At 43.2% G+C, this 20,098-nt stretch overlaps 1 protein-coding gene across 3 annotated transcripts in view; it reads left to right on the top strand.

The window, feature by feature from the left end:
* LOC144590774 (ral guanine nucleotide dissociation stimulator-like) overlaps nucleotides 1-20,098 on the top strand; it is an 84,479-nt gene that overhangs the window by 47,231 nt on the left and 17,150 nt on the right. For all 3 annotated transcript variants that reach the window (XM_078395193.1, XM_078395192.1, XM_078395194.1), the window contains exons 2-8: nucleotides 12,495-12,605; nucleotides 14,043-14,236; nucleotides 15,073-15,144; nucleotides 15,908-16,101; nucleotides 17,658-17,779; nucleotides 18,901-19,116; nucleotides 19,980-20,083. In XM_078395193.1, coding sequence (XP_078251319.1) covers nucleotides 12,495-12,605; nucleotides 14,043-14,236; nucleotides 15,073-15,144; nucleotides 15,908-16,101; nucleotides 17,658-17,779; nucleotides 18,901-19,116; nucleotides 19,980-20,083 — 1,013 coding nt within the window. The remainder of the gene's footprint in view (nucleotides 1-12,494; nucleotides 12,606-14,042; nucleotides 14,237-15,072; nucleotides 15,145-15,907; nucleotides 16,102-17,657; nucleotides 17,780-18,900; nucleotides 19,117-19,979; nucleotides 20,084-20,098) is intronic.

The following is a 20,098-nucleotide window of genomic DNA, read 5'->3' on the forward strand; positions in this document are numbered from 1 at the left end:
TTTCTTTCTCATATTCGTGCCTATTCCAGAGTGACCCAGCGCATTTAATTAACACTGACCTGCAACCCCTGGTGGAGTGAAAGAGTGGATAAAAACTGCAGTGAGCTTGTATTTTTTTCTTTGTCCCTACATTCATTTGAAACCTTCAACCTATTTGTCTGGCCTGCATTGAGTAAAATAACAATACATTATTGAGCAAATGTGTTGCTGAAATCAGTTTTCATAGACGCAGCATTGTGCAAGGCCACAATTGTTGGGGCTAATGAATGCTGCTAGTCACACAGCCTGAACAGGGAATATTGCAAAGTTTCAAGTCAGGCATTAATAGTGTAATTATGGCTGTGGCGCTGACTTGAGATAATTGAGATTCAGCAATGGTTGGAGGTCTGTGACTCTTCACGGACATGCTGAGGGCTTGCATTCTCTGTGAGCTGTGTACATTTCAAAATCAAACTGGGTTGAGATTGTTCTCCTGTCATTGTACGGCCTTTTCTATTGCAGGCGCCATGTTCTTCCCCCTGCCAGCTGGTTTCCTGAGCATAAACAATCTAGAAAATAAGGCATGAACTTGTGGTTCTGTGAGTTAAAAAATGTAATCCTGTAAAATCAACACAGTTGTTTCCTCCTGTGTTTGGATGTCTCTTGCCAATAATGAAACTAACATCTGAGTTTGAGAGGCCAGATAGGAGATTGGAGCATGGAGAATGGGAAGTCAGGGCTCCTCAGCTCCACTAACAGATCAGACCTACCATGGACTAATCACTCGGAGCAGTGCTTGGTCATTCCTGAGTGAGCTTGTGAGTAAGGGAAGCTGCTCCTACAAATGGTTAAACAGTACTGGGTGAGCAAATGATCTAGTTGACGGTTTTGGATCTGACATGTGTCATTTTTTGAAAGAATGTTGGGTGAGAATGGGATAGGGATTGGCATTGATCCGTTCCATTAAATGGTCCCTGAATGTTCACCTAAATGTTTGTTGCTGAGCTCTTCTCAACTTCAAGACAGCCCCGATGCTCGACACTCACTGAAAAACATCTGAAGTGTTGCAGCTGCTGAATTGATTGAAAGGCACAGCAATTTCCATCAAACAGGAATATGATGATCTGCTTCTAATGCTGTTGGGTGAAAGATAAATATTGGCCAGGATACCTAGGATAAATTCCCCGCTTAGCTTCAAGAGAGGGCAGATAATATGCGGAGCGCAGGGGTGGAGTTGCTGCCTTACAGTGCTTGCAGCGCCAGAGACCTGCATTCATACCCGACTATGGGTGCTGTCTACGGCGTTTGTACGTTCTCCCCATTGCCTCGTGGGTTTTCTCCGAGATCTTCGGTTTCCCCCCACACTCCAAAGACATACATTGTATGTAGGTAAATTGTCTTGGTAAATGTAAAAAAAATGTCCCTAGCGTGTGTAGGATAGTGTTAATATGCGGGGATCGCTGGTCGGCGCAGACCCGGTGGGTCGAAGGGCCTGGTTCCGTGCTGTATCACTAAAAAAAATATGTAAGTGAAGCCTGGGTGGCACCGACCCAGGTGTACGACAAAAATAAATCATCTTGGGGGACACTGGGCAGAAAATAAGAAAGAAAACAAATTCAGCAGTTTTTACACTTGACTGGAGATTAAGATTTAATGGGGAAGACAACCTAATCCACAAGGAGACAACAGTTTCCACATACATCGTTTTGACAAAGTGCCCCAGTTGTTTATGTGGTTCTCTGAGGAATGTTGGGCAGCAGGACTCTCTGTCCCAGCCCTGCCCTGCTCCCAATAACCAGACAAGCTGAGAAGACGCAGGCACTGAAATTCAACTCTTTCTTATTGCACATTCCACAAATATTCACAGTAAAGAGACAGTGAAGAATATACGGGCCACCTCAATTCTTTGAATGCCTTTTCCAAAAAGTGCCCTATCTCAATTTGCCAGAGATACACGGTGCATCAGTAGATGGGGTTATCTGGTGCACTGCACGTGTTCCCTTGCATTCATTCTACTCACTGTCACTTTAATTCTTGCACTAACGAGATTGAAGGACGGCAATGCTTTTTTCTCTTGAGGTAGGGGAACATTAAACTTGGTGACGGGGGAGGGGGATCATGGGCTAGGCTTCCGATTATAGTTTCCATGATACTTTATTCAATTATACTTTATTGTCACATGTACCTAGGTACAGTGAAATGCCTTGTCTTCATACAACCCAGTAAAATCATATGGCAGACTACAAAGGCACCGACAAAGTTACAAAGTCACTGAACATTCCTATCTACTGCCTGCCGCCACACGTGGCATCAGGTATTCCCCCCCCCTCCCCCCACGCTGGGTCCCCCTTCATCCTCGTCAGCCCCTTGCCGAGTCCCCCGGTTATTTTCAACGGTTTAGTTTAGAGATGCAGCATGGTACAGGCTCTTCGGCCCTCCAAATCCAACCATTGATCACCCTTTCACAGTAGTTCTGTTATCCCACTTTCTCATCCACTTCCTACACACTAGGTGAAATTTAGAGAGGCGAATTAATCTACAGACTCCCACACCTTTAGGATGTAGATCAAACCAGAGCACCAGGGGATAACCCATGTGATCACAAGGAGAACGTACACTCTCCACACAGAGATTGGTATGCAAGGTCAGGATAGGATCTGGATCTTTGGCACTGTGAGGCAGCTCCTCTACCAGCTTCACAACTGTGCCACTTTCGCTCTGTTTTCTTCTTGTTTCCTTTTGGGTCTCCAGTAGATTGTAACTGGATCACTAGACTTCTTATCAATTGGAGCATAACACTTCAGTCTGAAGAAGGGTCTCGACCCGAAACGTCACCCATTCCTTCTCTCCTGAGATGCTGCCTGACCCGCTGAGTTACTCCAGCATTTTGTGTCTACCTTATGCTACTTCTGATCACTTCTGCTGAGGTGACCCATTGTCTTGTCAAATACATTTCATTGTACCATTGACCCTTTGCCAATCTACATATGACAAATAAAATTAAAATTAAAATTAAATTCTAGTGCCGCAGTTGGGTATGTGTGTATCTATGGCACAATCAGAAACCATGTTGAGTCTGTTTGCTGCCTTCTGCAGTCGAATACTCCATTGCTGCTCACCATCGAAACTTGCAGATCCAGAATGGATAATTGAGGGTTTCGGGGAGTAGCTACATGCTTGAGTCATCAACTTGAGGAGGGAAAAAGTTTAACACTGAAAGGAGGAAGTATTCAAAGAGTGTCTTTTGTTCTTAATTATCATTTCATTCTGCTAGCAACAACTTTGACATGGTTATTTTGAGGAAGAAGATTGAGAAGGTTCCCTTCACGTTGCTGAGTCTTTCAAAACAATTAGTCTAAAAGTAACCTTAAAATACTGAGAAATGCATTTCTTAGCATCAATGGTGCTGTACAACACACAATCAAACATTCTGTTCTGATTGTATACTCTGAATACATTTTCTTAGAAAAACTAGTTCAGCAAGGTCTGTTCAACCCTTTAGTGGCTCCATTTGAATATAATGTTAAATAGTAACTGTGCTTGCTCACTGTTATGACTCTTGCCCCGAATAGACAACCTGGATATTCTGACAAGCTGAACTTCCAGATGTTTAAATTTCCATGATCTGTCCTTGAAAATGAACCAGAAATGCAGAGAACCTTAGCTAACTAAACTGGGGAGAATATCAGTCCATTCCTTCTGTTCTAGCCTGTCCACACACTTTGTTTTATTCTCACATGAAATAGTTGCCTTGTATAGGTGCAGGCAGGACACTTGGAGTCTTAACAAAATTCTTAAATCTCAATTTAGTTACCTGAATTCAGTTTGCGAACAACTGGATAACAAAGCTCATGGCATTGTAGCTTAGTTGCTAGCACTCTTGAGTCAAAGCAGCGTGTGCTGAAAACACTCAGCAGGCAAATTGGATCTAATATCCTGCATCACGCAAGGGGTTGTTGTTGGATGGGACATTGTGGCATAACGAAAGGTGCTTTGAATTTGCAAATCCTGCTCATTTGATCTAAACCTGTAGTTTGTGGGAACCAACCTATTATGAACAGAGAAGATCTGGGAGACGTCTATCTAATGGATCATCACGGATCCTGTAGAACTTAATTACTTACTGAATTAATGAAGTAGATCTCTTGTATGCTCTTAATGATTTGCCGTTTGGGAAACTCCCCAATTCAGGAAGGTCCATTGTTCAACTCCCTTTTCTGTCATGTTATCTAATTCACAAATTGGGGATTGTTTTGAAGGAGGTAGAAGTACTGCAATCGGTCTCAGCATCATTGGGCAGTGGAGGGGAAATATAGACGGGGGTCGAGGCCCGTCGGCTTTATTCAATGAATTCCTCACTGGCTGAAGATAAGTCCATGTTGAGCTATCCATCATACCAGCCTGGCTATCACATTACACCACTCCCAACCCGGGTTTACACACACTAATTAGAGTCGCCAAGACAGCTGGCAACCTGGAGTCGCATAAGAAATGAGGATTGGAAAAATGTGGAATTAAACTGTAGGGGAATAGTTGTCATTGATGGCAAATGAATGCTTTTTACCTTGAAATCAATTTGGATGGTAAATATTTAGCGTAACCATAGTGCTTTATCTGGCGTGACTCCAACGCACTAAGAGATGGGGAGCAGTGAAAGGAGAATCAATAAACCTCTCTACAGGAAAATAACTCCAACGTTTTCATTTCATGCATGTGGGATTAAAAAACATGCCAAGTGTGTGATGTGTTCATGTACATTTGTGTACAAGTGTGTTTGCACTATGCTAAGCCCTGCTCCATGGATGGAAATTCTAACCACAGGAATACTTCCATTAACCTGTAGAGGAAGGAATCCAGTAAATGTTATTGTAGACAATAATCTTTCCAGACAAATTTTGGAAGAGGAAGAATTAAGGACAGGTCTGCATTTACTCAGAGTTGTTTCAAGATTCCATCCAAACCGGTGTCCATAGCTACCATCTGCATACAGACAAAAATCAAGACCAATGGATCCGTTTTTTGGTTGAAGGAAGAAAGTGAGTCAGTCCCATTTGAATTGGTTAGCATCTTCCTGGACAAACAGAGGGAACTTCTGCAACCTTACAAAAAGCATGATGCTGAGAGAGGAGAGGCCTGCAGTTTAGTGTGATGCTTTTCGAAAGGAGAATCCGATGATGTGTAAAAATAATGACATCAAGCCGAACGCACTCAACTCTTATGAGAGTTCATTGTTATGAGTTGTAGATAAACCATTATTTTTGCTGTAAATAGTTCATGATTCAATGGAGTTGTGACGGCATTACAGACAGGTATAGCAATATAACCTTTGCGCAAGCTTCTCTCGTGTCACGCACTACATGAGAGCCTAGCCCCTTGTGTAACCTTTCCTCAGGACTGTTGAAGAACATTGACTCTTGCCTGAATAAGTTTTATTTTTATTTTTAGTTGAGTTTGCAGCACCAAAACTTTGTTTTCTTGTGACACGCAAACGGAATTCATGGAATTCTAAAGTGTGTGCGTGTACTGAATGAGAGGACATAGCAGAACAAGCCACAGGGACAATGGCATTGACTGCACCAAGTTTGGCCATGTCACTGTTGAACTGTAGTGGACAACATTGCTGCCCTGATTTACTATATACTAAGCCGCGGTATGTATGAATAAATTAAGTATATGGGCTGTACAATGAACAAATTCACTTTACATTTTTGAGAATGCAAAATCTTGACTTCAACTTTCCAGACAAAATACATAGTTTCTGTGGAGGAGACATTGAAGAATGTGGGAGAATTTCATCAACCACAAGCAACTAAAACAGTTATAGATCTAAACAAAGAATCAAAGCAAAGTCCTAGGCTACAAAATGTAGCATGAGTTGCACTGAGACCGGTCATTTTAAAACAGCCAACTGTTGCTGTTCCTTAAAGATCGCATTTCAGCAGCCTGCCGATTCAATGTTAGCAGTGGCAGCAAATGGCCAGAGAATTAACATGTGAAACAATACATCTACAGACTGGAAGTAAGTCAAGACATTTTACTATATCAAATGCATCCCTAAAGTGCTATTGGAGAGCACCTACCAACCTTCGAGATTTCTCTACCAACCTACCGAGATTTGTGTTATTAAGGTCAATGGAGTGCATTGTGCAACACAACATAACATGAGTTATACGACCTGAAAAACTTGTGCTTAACATCCAAAGACACTCCAAAGTGCATCACTCCCAAGGCAGTGTCAGTCTGGATTATGTTTCTAACCAGTTTATCCAATGACACATTTAGTTTATGAACAGCCTCAATCTCCCAGCCCAGGTTACTTGGGAATTAACTCTGTGCAGAAAAAACTTTATCTGCATGTCCTTGTGGCACATTGTTTTACAACATGAAAGGCAATATATAAAATGCAGTGTGTGGTTGGATCTACTTTCAGACTTAATCTAGATGCATCTTGAGGGAGGCATTATGTAAAAGTGGCAACAGCGGTTGCTGAGGCAGAAGCATTGTGATGACACAGCGGGGGAACTCCTGCCATGTATGACACAAAGGGTTTAAGGCACAGACTGAACTGCACAGTGGTCAGGGCTGGAGTGGACTGTATTTGCACGGTTTCTTCCACTCTGTGAAACTGAATTTGCAGAAGTTTTGTGGTTGTGGCTCCTTTAGAATTTATTCAAACAGAGAAACTCAGCAAACCTTAAATTAGTAACCACTGCCTTCTGAGTCATGGAAGACTGAATAGTGGAAGTCTTCTGAAATCACACGAGCATTACAAAAGAGTGATATGAAAGTGTAATGGTTAGCTGAATTCTGTTCTTTCACTTTCTCCTGAAAATGTTCAGAGGGAATATTCTAGAGGCTGGTCTCTCCTTCCTGCCAATATTTTATCCAGATGGACATTGTTAAATGATGAGCTATTTGAATTGAAACACAATCTGACAGTCCACACATTTACCATTTCTCATAAAAACATCCCACTTTTAAAAATCAAACTTTAGTCAATCCAATGCATCCCTGGTTTTCTTCATCATTGGTGCCCAGACCCAAACATTGGCTTTTCTTTCTTGAATCTGCTTTTAGATAGGCACATGGATGTGCAGGGGTATGGATCAGGTGCTGGCAGGTAAGAGTTGGTCGAGGCATCATGTTCAGACATTCTTGGCCGATGGGCCTTTTCCTGTGCTGCATTGTTCTATGTTTAATGTTAATTAGGTTCTACTGACATTACTTGAGCGAGCGATACTGTTACCTAAGCAGGTTCAGTCTTCAGCGAAAAAACTGCAGATGCCAGAAATCTGAAATAAAAACAAAATTCTGGAAATACTCAGCAGGTCAGGTGGCTTCTAGGAAGAGAGTTTAACATATTTCAAAATTGACCGTTCATGTTATTTAAAGGTTTCTGTTCATGATGATGAAGCATAACAGTCAATGTTCAAGTAATGCTCGGGTGTTTTGTGTAAAGCCAGACTTGATTCATCTCAGTGGTTGGAATCCAAAGGGCTGGGTCGATGCTTCACTCAATTAATCCTCAAATAGAGCCATGTTCAGTCTTGAAACCTATTCTTCATGAAAGACACAATTACCTTTGGAGGGTACAGTAGGAATTCACCAGGGTAATTTGTGACTTATAGGGTTAAATTCTGAGATCTTGATGCATGAACATGGCTTGTATTTTTAATTCAGAAGGCAGATCCATTTAACAAGGAATAGCTTTTGCGTTTGAAGGAGTTGTTCAGTGATGTTAAAAGAGGTTTGTTTACACGATGCAGTGAACTGCAACAGTGGAATTGCTGATTTATCAAAAGTAACATCTGCTGTTTCTGTCTCCACCAACCAAGTAAAACAAAAAAAATCACTGAGCATTTTATTGTGAAGAGATTGAGCAACTTTTTCTACAGGAAGTTAAAGCAAAGCTACATCGAGCTATTCATTTGGTATTCAGAGAAGCTGGAGTTGTAAACGGAGCCTCACAACTGTGCACATGCACAGGGTCATCAGACCAGACAGAGAACCAGGCTATAGGGATTATACCCAAATGCCATGGCTGTTTTTGGCAACTCTTTTTCCTTTCCTCGTTTGCACACACTCCTGTTTGCGGTCATATATCAAAGGATTTGATGCCAGCTCATACAGTCATACAGTACGTAAACAGGCCCTTCATAAGTTCTAGGAGCAGAATTAGGCCATTTGGCCCATCATGTCTATTCCACCATTCAATCATGGCTGATCTATCCCTCTCAACCCCATTTTCCTGCCTTCGCCCCATAACCCCTGACACCCTTACTGATCAAAGTTGGCCCTTCTGCCCAACTCACAGATGCAACCAAGATGCCCCATCCAAGCTCGTCTCATTTACCTGTATTAGGTCATATCACTCTAAATCTTTACTCTAAATGTACCTGCCCAAATCTTTTAAATCTTGTTGTTCCACCCGCTTCAACTACTTCCTCTGGCAGCTTGTTCCATTGCCCAGGTTAAATATAGAATCTCTCGCTGCAGTAGCAGGGCATTTATGCTCGTGCTGTGTGTTTGACTAATACCATACCCCTCTCTTTCCATGCAAACTAAACCATCACAGACATTTATCTAATAACGTCGCTCAACTGACTGTTGAATCTGTTTCCTCTGCGCTTTCAGGATCATATGAACCTAATGTAAACCATGTTGGTTCTTTTGCCTGGGCGATATTTAATAGCTATACGTGACAAGATATTAGTGGAGCTAAACTGAAGCTTTTCACAGGCCTCCCGTGGGCAAACAGAGGAGAGAGCTTTCCCTTAGCTCCATCCGTAGACTCGAACTACATGTGTATCTCTTTGCTGATGGTGATAGACACCAGGCACTGGCTGTCCATGTTTTATCTGTCCAGAAAACAGCTGCTGGACTTTGAACATCTGCAATGTGAAGCACCTGCAGGTGTTTTAATATTGTAAATTAATGCACCAAACAGTAATTGGTTCACCAGCTGAATAAATCCAGTTCTGATTTTTCTATGCACCTTTTGGAGACTCTGCATAGTAAACGTTTGATCTCATAGTATCAAAGCCACATTTTTAAAAAGCTGGTCTCAATACTACACAGACGCTGTCATCTTAAGGAGCCAGTTCTTTAATTAGTGACTGGTTTCACACATCATCTCCATTTTAATTAAAAGGTAGGCAGAAAGAACACTGATCATAAGAAGTTATATTCTCAGCATATACCATCTGAGTCCAAAGTATACCAACTGTAAGCACGTGTATTTATTTTGTGTCCTTAACATAATAAATCGTCCTAGGCCTCTTCTTGGAGATGTAACCAAACAAAATTGACCCTGGGTCACAAAAGGGTTACTGGGGTAAATTATCACAAAAGCACAATTTTTAAGGAGTTTAGATAGAGAATTTGATGGAGGGAGGGAGGGAGGAAAATCTGGAGCTCAATGTCCATTGTGCCAGAATTCAACACTACATCCATTTCATTCTCCCCATGTTCCCAAAGACTCCCCCTAGGTTCGACCACCCATTTACATAATAGGGTGAATTTACAGTGGCCAGTTGACCTACCGTCCCAATCAGCTAAAGGTGGAGCTTACAGTGGTGGAGGAGAGAATATCATTGTTTAAACCACTACCATGAGAGGGGTTCCAAGATCTCCAAGGGCACCTTACAATACAGGAACATTTCTGGTAGAAGCTATCATTTTGTCTTCCTTCAACGAGCTATTAATGGTTAAGTAGTGAATAGAAATTGATTTCAACCCAGGGCCAGCAAATCAAGGATTTTAATGATTCACCGAGTGCATAATGTAAGAGAGCCACACACTGAAAGAAAAGCCACGCACACAGTAATGGCTTGTTAATGTTTAACAAGACCTCACCTCTGGCACTTTACCGGCATAGTTCAGGAGTGTCACAGAAAACTCTGTGCTTGCCTGGATGAGTATAGCTCCAACAGCATTCAACAAGCCCATCAATCAGGACAAAGCAGCGCCTTGATTTGGACTCCATCTAAACATTGAATCTGTCCACCTTCAATGCAGTGTGACTGCATTGTGTAAATACATCATGGATGCCAGTCACCAGGGCCATTTCCTTTTCTCTCTTCTACCATTTGGGAGGAGATATAGGAGCTTGAAAAAACGAGACGTCCGGACTTTGAGACCAACTTCATCCCCACTGCTATCAGACTCTTGAAACCATCGCTTTTTTCATACCACATTCCAGAGGGGCTGCTACGTACTCTAAACTCTACCTCATTGGTGTTTCCATTATTGTACTTTAATATTCTTTTGCACTGCTTGGATTTTGCACTACAATCTTACGTCATTCTTTTGCACTTGTGTGAACAAGGAAAATGTGAACAAGGAAATTCATTACGTCTTGGTGTAAGTAACAATAAACTAATCTGTAATCTGTAAAATAAGATGTCAAATTCAATTTGTCTGCAACAGCAGGGTTTTAATGGGCTGTCCAGAGAAATATTGTGTATCACCATGGCAATGCCCTCTCTACTTTCCCGTGACTGCCTCACCGTTCATTAATATTTAGGGCAAGACAAGCTACAGGGGACACTCTAATTACCAAGAAACCAGCAGGAATGGTGATGCTGAGCACATTGTTGTGATGCGTTTTTATTGGACATGGCAGGCTGTCTTTGTTGCATTCCCTTCCTCTAATAAACTGGTGCACTGCCCTCCTCTTCTGTTTGTTCAGAGAACAAAGAGTGTCAAACTACAACTCTGGTTGTTTGCAGCATTTGTAATGTCAGAGGGTTTTTTTAACAGTAATTCTTTTGCGGAACCCCTGAAGACTCTTGGCCCAAATGCCAGTTCAACATTCAGAACAGCCAGAATCTCGGCTCCAGGGTATCCCGCCTTCGAGGCAACCGTGGTGGGAATGAATTGTTGCCCGTCTTCCCCCAAAGTGTGTTGTCCAAGGAAAGCGGTAGTCTATGGTGAGGTTCATCCCTTGCTCTATCCCAGGGCTCTATGCACTGTTCTCAGAGATGCACACAGAGACAAACATTCATTGCTGCTGGTTTATCATTAGCTCAGTGAAAAATACATTTTGGTCTGCCCGGAACCTGTTGGTCATCAAGTACAGGGAGCTGTTCGTAACTGAGTGGTGCCAACTGGCACATTCCATGCAGGATTACGTGCGGAGGGAGGGGCTGGCGCATAGTACAGCTGCCGCGAAAGCTCTGTGAGCAAATGCCATAGTTTAAGGTATTCCCACAACAGCCCATGGAGGCTAGGCTCTGTGCAAAGCAAACCTCTCAGACAGAGAGAATGATTGGGATGCCGCTGACGTCATGTAACTATGATAAACAGATGTACTACACAGTACCCAGGATGAGTAGCATATTATACAATTGCAAGTTTACTCATGAAGTATATTGTTAGAAATAAAACGTTCAGATCTCCATAACTGGAGCGAAATCTAGAAATAGTTTAATGGGCTTTTGTTGCCTTACCTTCAACAGTGTTCTGCACAGGTGCTCCTCAATGCCTTCAGCAAATTCTCTTCTGTGTCTCCCAAAATTTATCAAAATAGCAGAGACTCCGTCTGGCAGCTTAGGTGCTAACCCGGAGTCACTGCTGACTGACAAGCCTGACCACCACCCAGGCCCAAGCTACATGTGGACACCCAACGCAATGGCTGTTGAAGTGTCTTGGGATCAGCAAACTCTAGAAGTTCCCACACTGGCCAGCGTGGGTCAGGTGCATTGGCAGTATCGTCGAGATCCCCTATTTGTGTCTGATGTGGGCCCAGCGTTGTGTCAGTGCTTTGGCTCGTCACTGAAAGCTTGAGAGATGCCCGTGCTACGAGACTGCAGTTTGCCTCAAGCTGACAGTAGTTGTAAGGAGGTGTTGTTTTGACTTAAGGTTTACCCTCCAGTCGGGTGTCAGCGCTTGAAAGAAAACAGCTCTCTCCAAAACATTCAGGCTGTGGCAATGAGTGGAAAAACAAATGCAACTGTGGTGCCTGGCAACATGGTTACAGAGGGCAACCACGTCCCAGTAGCAGTTCCCTCTGTGTCCCAACAACCCGTGTCACTGTTCTGTGGGCATAGTGGTGCCTCTGTGAATTCACAAGCAACTGCAGATGCGGACTCTGAAAAAGGGTTCCAACCCAAAACATTACTGTCTCAAGTCCTCCGGGGATGCTGCCTAACCTGCTGCGCTACTCCAGCACTTTGTGTTTTTTTGCCTTACATATGGCTTCAGTATCCAGGGCTGGGAACGAAAGAAAATAATTAACAGAGCTTCCCAATGAGACATATTGAAGTCTGCAGACTTCAAAACGCAAATAACTAAGATGTTGGAAATCCAAAACGAAAAACAGAAACTGCTGGAGGTACTCAACAGGGTTGGCAGCATTTCCAGAAAGGCCATCAACCTGAAATGCTCTCTGCCTCTCTCTCCACAGATACTGCCTGAGCTGCTGAGAGCTTGCAGCATGTTCTGCTTTTAATCATAAGAGCTGAAGGGCATTGGTTACGTGGGCCATTGTAGTCAAAGGTTTATTTGTCTTACAGAGCGCAGCGCAGGAGATTGGTGAGGAGACAGAAGATGGTGCAATCTATACGATAACGCTGAGGAGAGTGCAGGTGCACCACACAGCGAGCAAAGGACAACGATGGCTTGGGGTAAGCATAGATCCCAATACATCACTAGCAGAATGCCACCGTGCCGGTACCACACCTCAACCCCCCCCCCCCCCCCCCCCAGTTCCCCCCAGTACCCTCTCACGGTTGTTATTAGCAGCATTCAAAATAAATGTTTTGAGTGATCATTAAAGATGAAGATGTAGAAAAACAAGCGATACGTTTGCATTTGTGTCACACCTGTCAGCTGGAAGGAGCGCAGAGGTTGCTTGTGAGGATGTGGTCAGGGCTTGAGTGCTTGTGCTGTTGGGACAGTTTGGGCAGACTAGGTCTTTATTTCTTGGAGCGCAGGACGATGAGGGGTGATCTTATAGAGGTATATAAAACCATGAGGTGAACAAGCTGGATGAAGGCAGAATGTTATTTTTTCCAGAATATAGAGGTACCAAGAACTAAAGAGCATAGTTTGGTTTAGTTTATTGTCACCTGCACCACGGTACATTGAAAACCTGTATTGCGCGCTAACGAGTCAACAAAAAGACAATACATGATTACAATCGATCCGTCCGCAGTGCACAGATACATGATAAAGGGAATAATGTGAATAATGTTTAGTGCAAGATAAAGCCAGTAAAGTCCGATCAAAGATAGTCCGAGGGTGTTTTTAACATGCGAGAGGAAAGATTTAATAGGAACCTGAAGGGCAACTTTTCACACAGGGTGATGGGTATACAGAAGGAGCTGCCAGACCAGCGAGTTGAGGCATGTACAATAACAACATTTTAAAAACATTTAAAAAACATTTGGATAGGAAACGTTTGTCCAAACACAGGCAAATGGGACTGGCTTAGATGGAGCGTCTTGGTTGGCATGGATGAGTTGGGCTGAGGGCTTGTTTTCATGCTGCATGACTCTGTGACTCTATCCACTGTTTCTCCCTCAATATATGCTCTCAAAGTCTGTGTGCGTCTGACCATTTGTATTGCTACACTGGAATTTCTAGTTTATTTTCATGTTGTGGTTTGTCTGATTGGCTTGTGCTACTCAGCCCCTCTCTGGATAATTTTGCCCGAGTCATCAAGGGAGCTGCATTTAGGGCTGTAATAATGTTTTGTTGTTGTTTATGAATACCAAGCAGCAAAGGGCACGAAGCTTACCTTGTCCCTGACCATTTTCAACAGCAGTGATTTCAAGGCATTCAGTTCAGAAGGTCTTGTTCACAGTCTCTGGGTCCCTTGCATCTTAACATGATGTGCATCTCACAAAGCACTGGAAGCACTCAGCAGGTCAGGCAGCATCTCTGGAGGGAATGGACAGGTGACGTTTTGGGTTGGGACTCTACTTTAGATTGAAGAAGGGTCGCGACCCAAAACGTCACCTGTCCATTCTCTTCACTGATACTGCCTGACCGGCTAAGTTCCTCCGGCACTCTAGTGTTTTGCTCAAGATTCCATCACCTGCTCTGCTTCTTCTTAACAGGTGGAGAATGAGTCTGCCATGAACCTGTACGAAACCTGCAAAGTTCGGACCATCAAGGCCGGGACCCTGGAGAAGCTCGTGGAATACCTGGTATCGGCCTTCAAAGGCAATGACTCCACCTACGTCACCATCTTCCTCTGCACTTACCGGGCCTTCGCATCAACCAAACAAGTGTTGGACCTACTGCTCAACAGGTGACTGCAGTGGCAGGCGGATGGAACCATGTAGTGGGCTGTCCTGTTCCCCAGAGCGGAGACAGCTGGGGACGGTGACTCAATAGAGGCTGTTAAGCCATGTGAACATTCGATAGGCTTAACGTAAAGTTAATTTGTGCTTGTAAAGAGATGAGAGATAGGGGGACCTAAATGAAAGCGAGTCAATAAAAGCAAATTAAGGGGAAAGCTCCTCTGAACGAGCACTTGAATGTAGAACTCAACATTGTGAGCTCTAGCTGAAGCAAACATATTGAAGAGAAAACTAGTTAAATACTTGATGCAGAAAGGAATAGAACATTACAATGAGGAGATGTGTGGGGCCCGAGTGTAATTAACTCAGCTCATTTTTGTCACTGGCAGATTCAATCGAGCTACCAAGGCAGCTTCTCTGGTAAAGAGCTGATGAAAGGCTCGGAGACATGGTGTCCTTTAATTTCCTTTAAGTGTGGAGGGCTAAGCAAGAGCCAGCATTGTCATTGTGACGGTTCTGCTAACTCTACAGCTCACCAGCAAAGCTGAAATCTGGCCTTTCTCATAGGGAATGGTTATTGGGCTGAAGTATTGGATGGTGAAACTGCACTCCAGTCTGAGTCTTTCACCTCTTGGCCCAGCAGAAACCCTCAGACCATTGCTGAAACCCCCTGGAACCTGCATGGTGTATTGCCACCACACCAGCTGATCCAGCAGAGAGACAGGATCAAACCTGAGTCCCTTAGAACCAGAAGCCACAGTAACTGGATATTCAAGCCTCATCAAATTGCTTTCCCGTTAAATAATCTGAACTCATTTGTTTAAATGTCTCGTGTTTCTTACAGATATGGAAATTTGCATCAAATAAATGGGGATGTTTCTAAACTTACACCTGATGACAGGATGGAATTGAAAAAGTAAGGCCTTTTGTGTACCAATACTTCAACAGCATTATTAATCATTTATCCCAGAATGCTGTAACAGTTTTTGCTAATTCGTTGCATTCTGAAAAGAACAGAGCTGTCAAATTAGAATTGTTGTTATTTTTGTGGGAGGGCTAATTCTAGGTGCCATGTTTTTTTTGCTTTGCTCATTTGGGCTGTGCTAGGGAATGCTGAGGGGATTGCCATCTGCTTAGATGTGGGCTGTAAGTTTGATGCTCTTTAGAAGCAATTTAATTCTCATTGACCTTTGCTCACACATTAACAGATGCTCGGAAGATTGGGCTTTGTTTTTCTTTGGTAAGGGAAAAACCTCTAAACCTACCTCTGGGGAGGTTTTAAGGCATGAATTTCATGCAAGCCAGGTTAGTCAGTGTGGGGGACGAGGTAGACAAACTTCCTTTGCCCTCTACAGTTAGTGCTTGGCTATCCATGAACATGTTTATTATTTATTCACGAGGCTTGGGCAGCATTTCTTTCTGCATCTCTCATTTTCCCCTGAACCAAGATGGTTGCATGACTATTTCACAAGGCAATAAGAGTCAACCCTTTAGTGTGAAGGGGCCATGCATGAATTGGGATAGGTAAGAGTGTCAGGATTTTTACCTGTCATTGAGCCGTATGGCACGCAATATGCCCTTCAGCCAACGAGCCATGGTAGTACAGCCATTTGCTGTTTGTCATAAAGCATTGGTCATTCATCGCCAGGCGTTTATATGCCTTTGTACTCTTCTTTCAGTACCATTTCATCTATTCTTGGAGCCTGGCTCGATCAGTATTCCGAAGATTTCAGGAAGCCACCGGACTATTCCTGCTTGAAGCATCTGTACACTTACATCCATCAGATGTTTCCAGGTTCGGATCTGCAACGCCGAGCTCATGTCCTTCTTGGCTCATTCCAAAGGCGCAAAGAGCTGGACCTTGTTCAACACGGTAGGTTTTTGCAGTTCCATGCCCACACCCCCAAACCCCACACTGTCTGCACCATTCTAGAGAAAGGGGCCACAACATGTTGGCTTTCTCCTGGCACTCATAGTCTCTCACTTCTAATATTACTTCCTGACAGTGGATGTAAGATGGCTGTTGGCGACCACCGCCACTCACCCTCACAAGACACCTTTACAAGGGTAAAGAGGATTAACAGGCAGGAGACACTCTGGGGTTTGTTGCAACCTCACAACTTCAGTAATCCTGGTTCGATGTAGATCTTTGGTGTTGACTATGGAGTTTGCATCTTCTCCATGTGGGTTTATTCCAGCTGCTCTGGTTTCCTTCCCCATTCAGAGACTTGCTGGTTGGTAGATTAATTAGGTACTTTAAAGTACCCCAACTGTATCTAACAGTGTAGCTGATGGGCATGTGAGGGAATGATTTAGATACTGCGATTGATGGGATTGCTTTGAAAACAGCAAAGAGTTAACAGGCCAAACAGCTTCCTTCAATTTCATAAGGAAATATGAAACATGAGAGATGGAGTGAAGCTGAAAATACAGACAAGAACAAAAGATATGTTATTGCCTGTGTGTATGTAAATAATCTCCACAATGCTCTCGTTCCAGCTATTGTGTGTTTCTGCGAATCCAGCAGCACGCTGCTTGCAATGTGCTGAACACCATGGTTCCATGTGGTGTGTGGCAGCACAGTCTGTTTCCATTTCTTTTGCTTGCAATGGTTTATAAAAAGTTGAATAACTGCAACTCATGTTTACTGATTGCTTTCAACATCCCAAGAATGTTATCAAACTCATTGAACTGTGTAAGGCAAAGAGATTTTAATTTAAAAAACTACAATATCGTGAAATTCTAAAATAAAAAATGCTAGAGACACTCAGCAGGTTTTGGAGATAGATGAAGTGCTTATATTTCAGGTTGATGTGATTTTCCATAAAAATCGACCATAAATGTTAACTCTGTTTTTCTGTCTGACCTACAAGGAAGTTCCAACATTTTCTGCAGATAAATAAGATTTTAAACCCACGTCCGGGTGGAACGATAGTGCAGCTGATAGAGCCACTGCCTCACAGCCAAAGATTCGGGTTCGACCCTAACCTTGGGTGCTGTCTGTGTGGAGTTTGCACATTCTCCGTGTGACCTCATGGGTTTCCACCCACATCCCAAAGAATTGTGGGTTTGTAGGTTAAATGGATTCTGTGAAATTGCTCCGTTTGTAGGGACTGGATGAGAAAGTGGGATAACGAAAAACTAATGTGATCGGTGGTCAGCATTGACTTGGGCTGAATGACCAGTTTTCCATGCTTTATCTCTAAACTAAACTAGAAGAGATGTTTTTCAAACTTTAAAGAAGGAGAAATTGGGAGAGGCAAAAAGGACTGGGGAGTGAATTCTCGGGCCAGACAGTTGAAGACATAGCTGACAGCGGTGAGCAGATTGGACTAGTAAGAGACAGTTGAGAACCTAGCCTGTTAATCCTGATCTGACTGTGTAGTGGGTAACTGGATATTTGACTATATCTTGTTTTGTGTTTTACAGCGGCAGATCGCAGTGGCTGTGCCTTCACGATGGTTGAGGAGAATGGTTTTGAAGAGCCAAAGCCTGACTTCCTCTCCTTTCTTGCCAATGTGGTGGCTGAACAGTTCACCTTAATGGATGCGGTGAGTGGAACATGAGGCTTGTCGCTTGCCCAGGTGTGAAAGCACAGAGATGATTCATTGATTAGCAATGAGAAATCAGCCCCCTCTCCTTCCTGTGCCCCGGATGAACTATTGGCTTGAACTTTAATTTAATTATAGTGTACTGCATTTCTCCCTTTGGAGGCACAAGAGAGGGCAGGTGCTGGAGGAACTCAGCAGGTCAGGCAGCATCTGAGGGCCCGACCCAAAACGTCGTCTGTCCATTCTCTCCTCAGATCCTGCCTGACCCACTGAGTTCTTCCAACACTTGGTGTTTTGCCTTTCTATCTGTACACTGCAAGGGACAGGAAGAGAGCGGGCAAGATCATCTCTGACCCCTCTCACCCTGACCACAAACTCTTCGAAGCACTTCCCTCTGGAAGGCGACTCCGGAGTGTCAAAGCAGCCACAGCCAGACATAAAAACAGCTTTTTTCCACGAGTGATAGTTCTACTCAATAACCAAAGCCTGCAGTCTCTTTTTTGTTCTGATTTATTTTCACCCACATGTTTAGACCGTAATGTTGTATCCTTATTTTTTTGATGTGGTTAGGCTTTATTCTTAATTGTTAACTGTATGTTTGTGTTGTCATTTGTGAGCGGAGCACCAGGGCACATTCCTTGTATATGCATACTTGGCCAATAAACTTATTCATTCATTCATCTTTGGTAGTTTTCTACGTTACACCTTGTGGGTTAGATTCAATGTTGTTAATTTTCCACAGCGCCAACTTACCCAGCTGAATGAATATTTTCACGGTGTATTTAAGCAGGCAGAGAGATACAAAGGTTGAATATTTGACAATTTTGAGCTCCCTAGGATGGGTTAGTTCATGGTTGTAGTGGCCCTGTAGGATTTCCCAGTTGAGAGGGCGATATACATTGTCACATTCATGCCAACTGTATCAGGCTCTGCTCTGGGGCATGAATGTGATCACTGACATTGGAATACATGTAGACTAGTCTCCCCTCTAGTATGCACTGAAATTCACCTAGAATGCTCACAATTATTCAAATAAATTAACGTACAGAGGGTTGTAAATTTTCTATGATTGGCCTGTTTTCTGGATGTTCAGATTATGAGTTTGTATTTCTTTTGTGCAGGAGTTGTTCAAGAAAGTAGTTCCATATCACTGCCTGGGAAGCATCTGGTCCCAGAGGGATAAGAAGGGGAAGGAACATGTGGCACCAACAATACGTGCCACCGTCACACAATTTAACAGGGTTACCAACTGTGTCATTGCAACCTGTTTGAGTGACAAGACGTTGAAGCCTCAACAGAGAGCCAAGATCATAGAGCGATGGATTGATGTGGCCAGGGTAAGTTGGAGACAAGTGTGTGAGTAATATTTCTAAGCCCCAGACTCGCACCAGGATTGTATTGGAAAGGCATTCATGACCATCCCACATGGTGGAATCCCAGTCCAAGAGGAGTCGGTGAACATGGCAATATTTGGATAGGTCACCGCATCTCCTTAGATCTGTTATCCATTACATCCCAGAGCTTAAGTTGCCAAATCTGGTTGGATATGTTCCTGGAGCTTTTACCACATCTCCATTGTGCTGCCCATACCTTATTCCACCCACCCAACACCACCAGCAGTTTCCACTTTTCAATTAACTTCCCTCACAATAAACTCTATGGAACTGATGCGCTACAATGTTGAGAACTTTATTCTGCAATTTGTAACTTCCCCATTGCTTTATCTAGTGTACTTGGCTTTAACTTGATTATATAGTGTTCCAGATCTGTTTGGATAACATGGAAAACAGAGCTTTTCACTGTACCTCGGTACATATGAAAATAATAAACGTAATCCTAATCCACTCGCTCCCTGAGTGAGTGAATGGTGACCTGGCCAGGCCAGGTGGTTTGATGGCTCCAATATTGGCTGAATGCTTTTCCCTACTGAGCAGTTGGGGTGAGGACTTACAATGGGATTTTGTGGAAAAAGTAGAACAATAAGGAGTGGAAAACTCTCTGTGACTCTCAGTCACAAGGTGTGGCCGCTAGATCAGCCTAATTTAAAGTTTGGAAGCACAGCTCCACACATGGCTGTTATTAACCGTGTATTTACAGAATAATGAAGCAAGTGCAAATTTCTACACACAAGACTTCTGTGTTGAAAAAGTATATATTCCTTTTATAATCCATCGTCAATCTTTCTTTCCCTTTGTCACAGGAGTGCAGAATCTTCAAAAATTTCTCCTCGCTACGAGCCATCCTCTCTGCTCTACAATGCAACTCTGTCCATAGACTTAAGAAAAGCTGGGATGAGGTATCAAGGTAGGACCAGGATAA

Source organism: Rhinoraja longicauda, unplaced genomic scaffold (assembly GCF_053455715.1).
Source record: "Rhinoraja longicauda isolate Sanriku21f unplaced genomic scaffold, sRhiLon1.1 Scf000310, whole genome shotgun sequence".
In the NCBI taxonomy this organism is placed as follows: domain Eukaryota; kingdom Metazoa; phylum Chordata; class Chondrichthyes; order Rajiformes; family Arhynchobatidae; genus Rhinoraja; species Rhinoraja longicauda.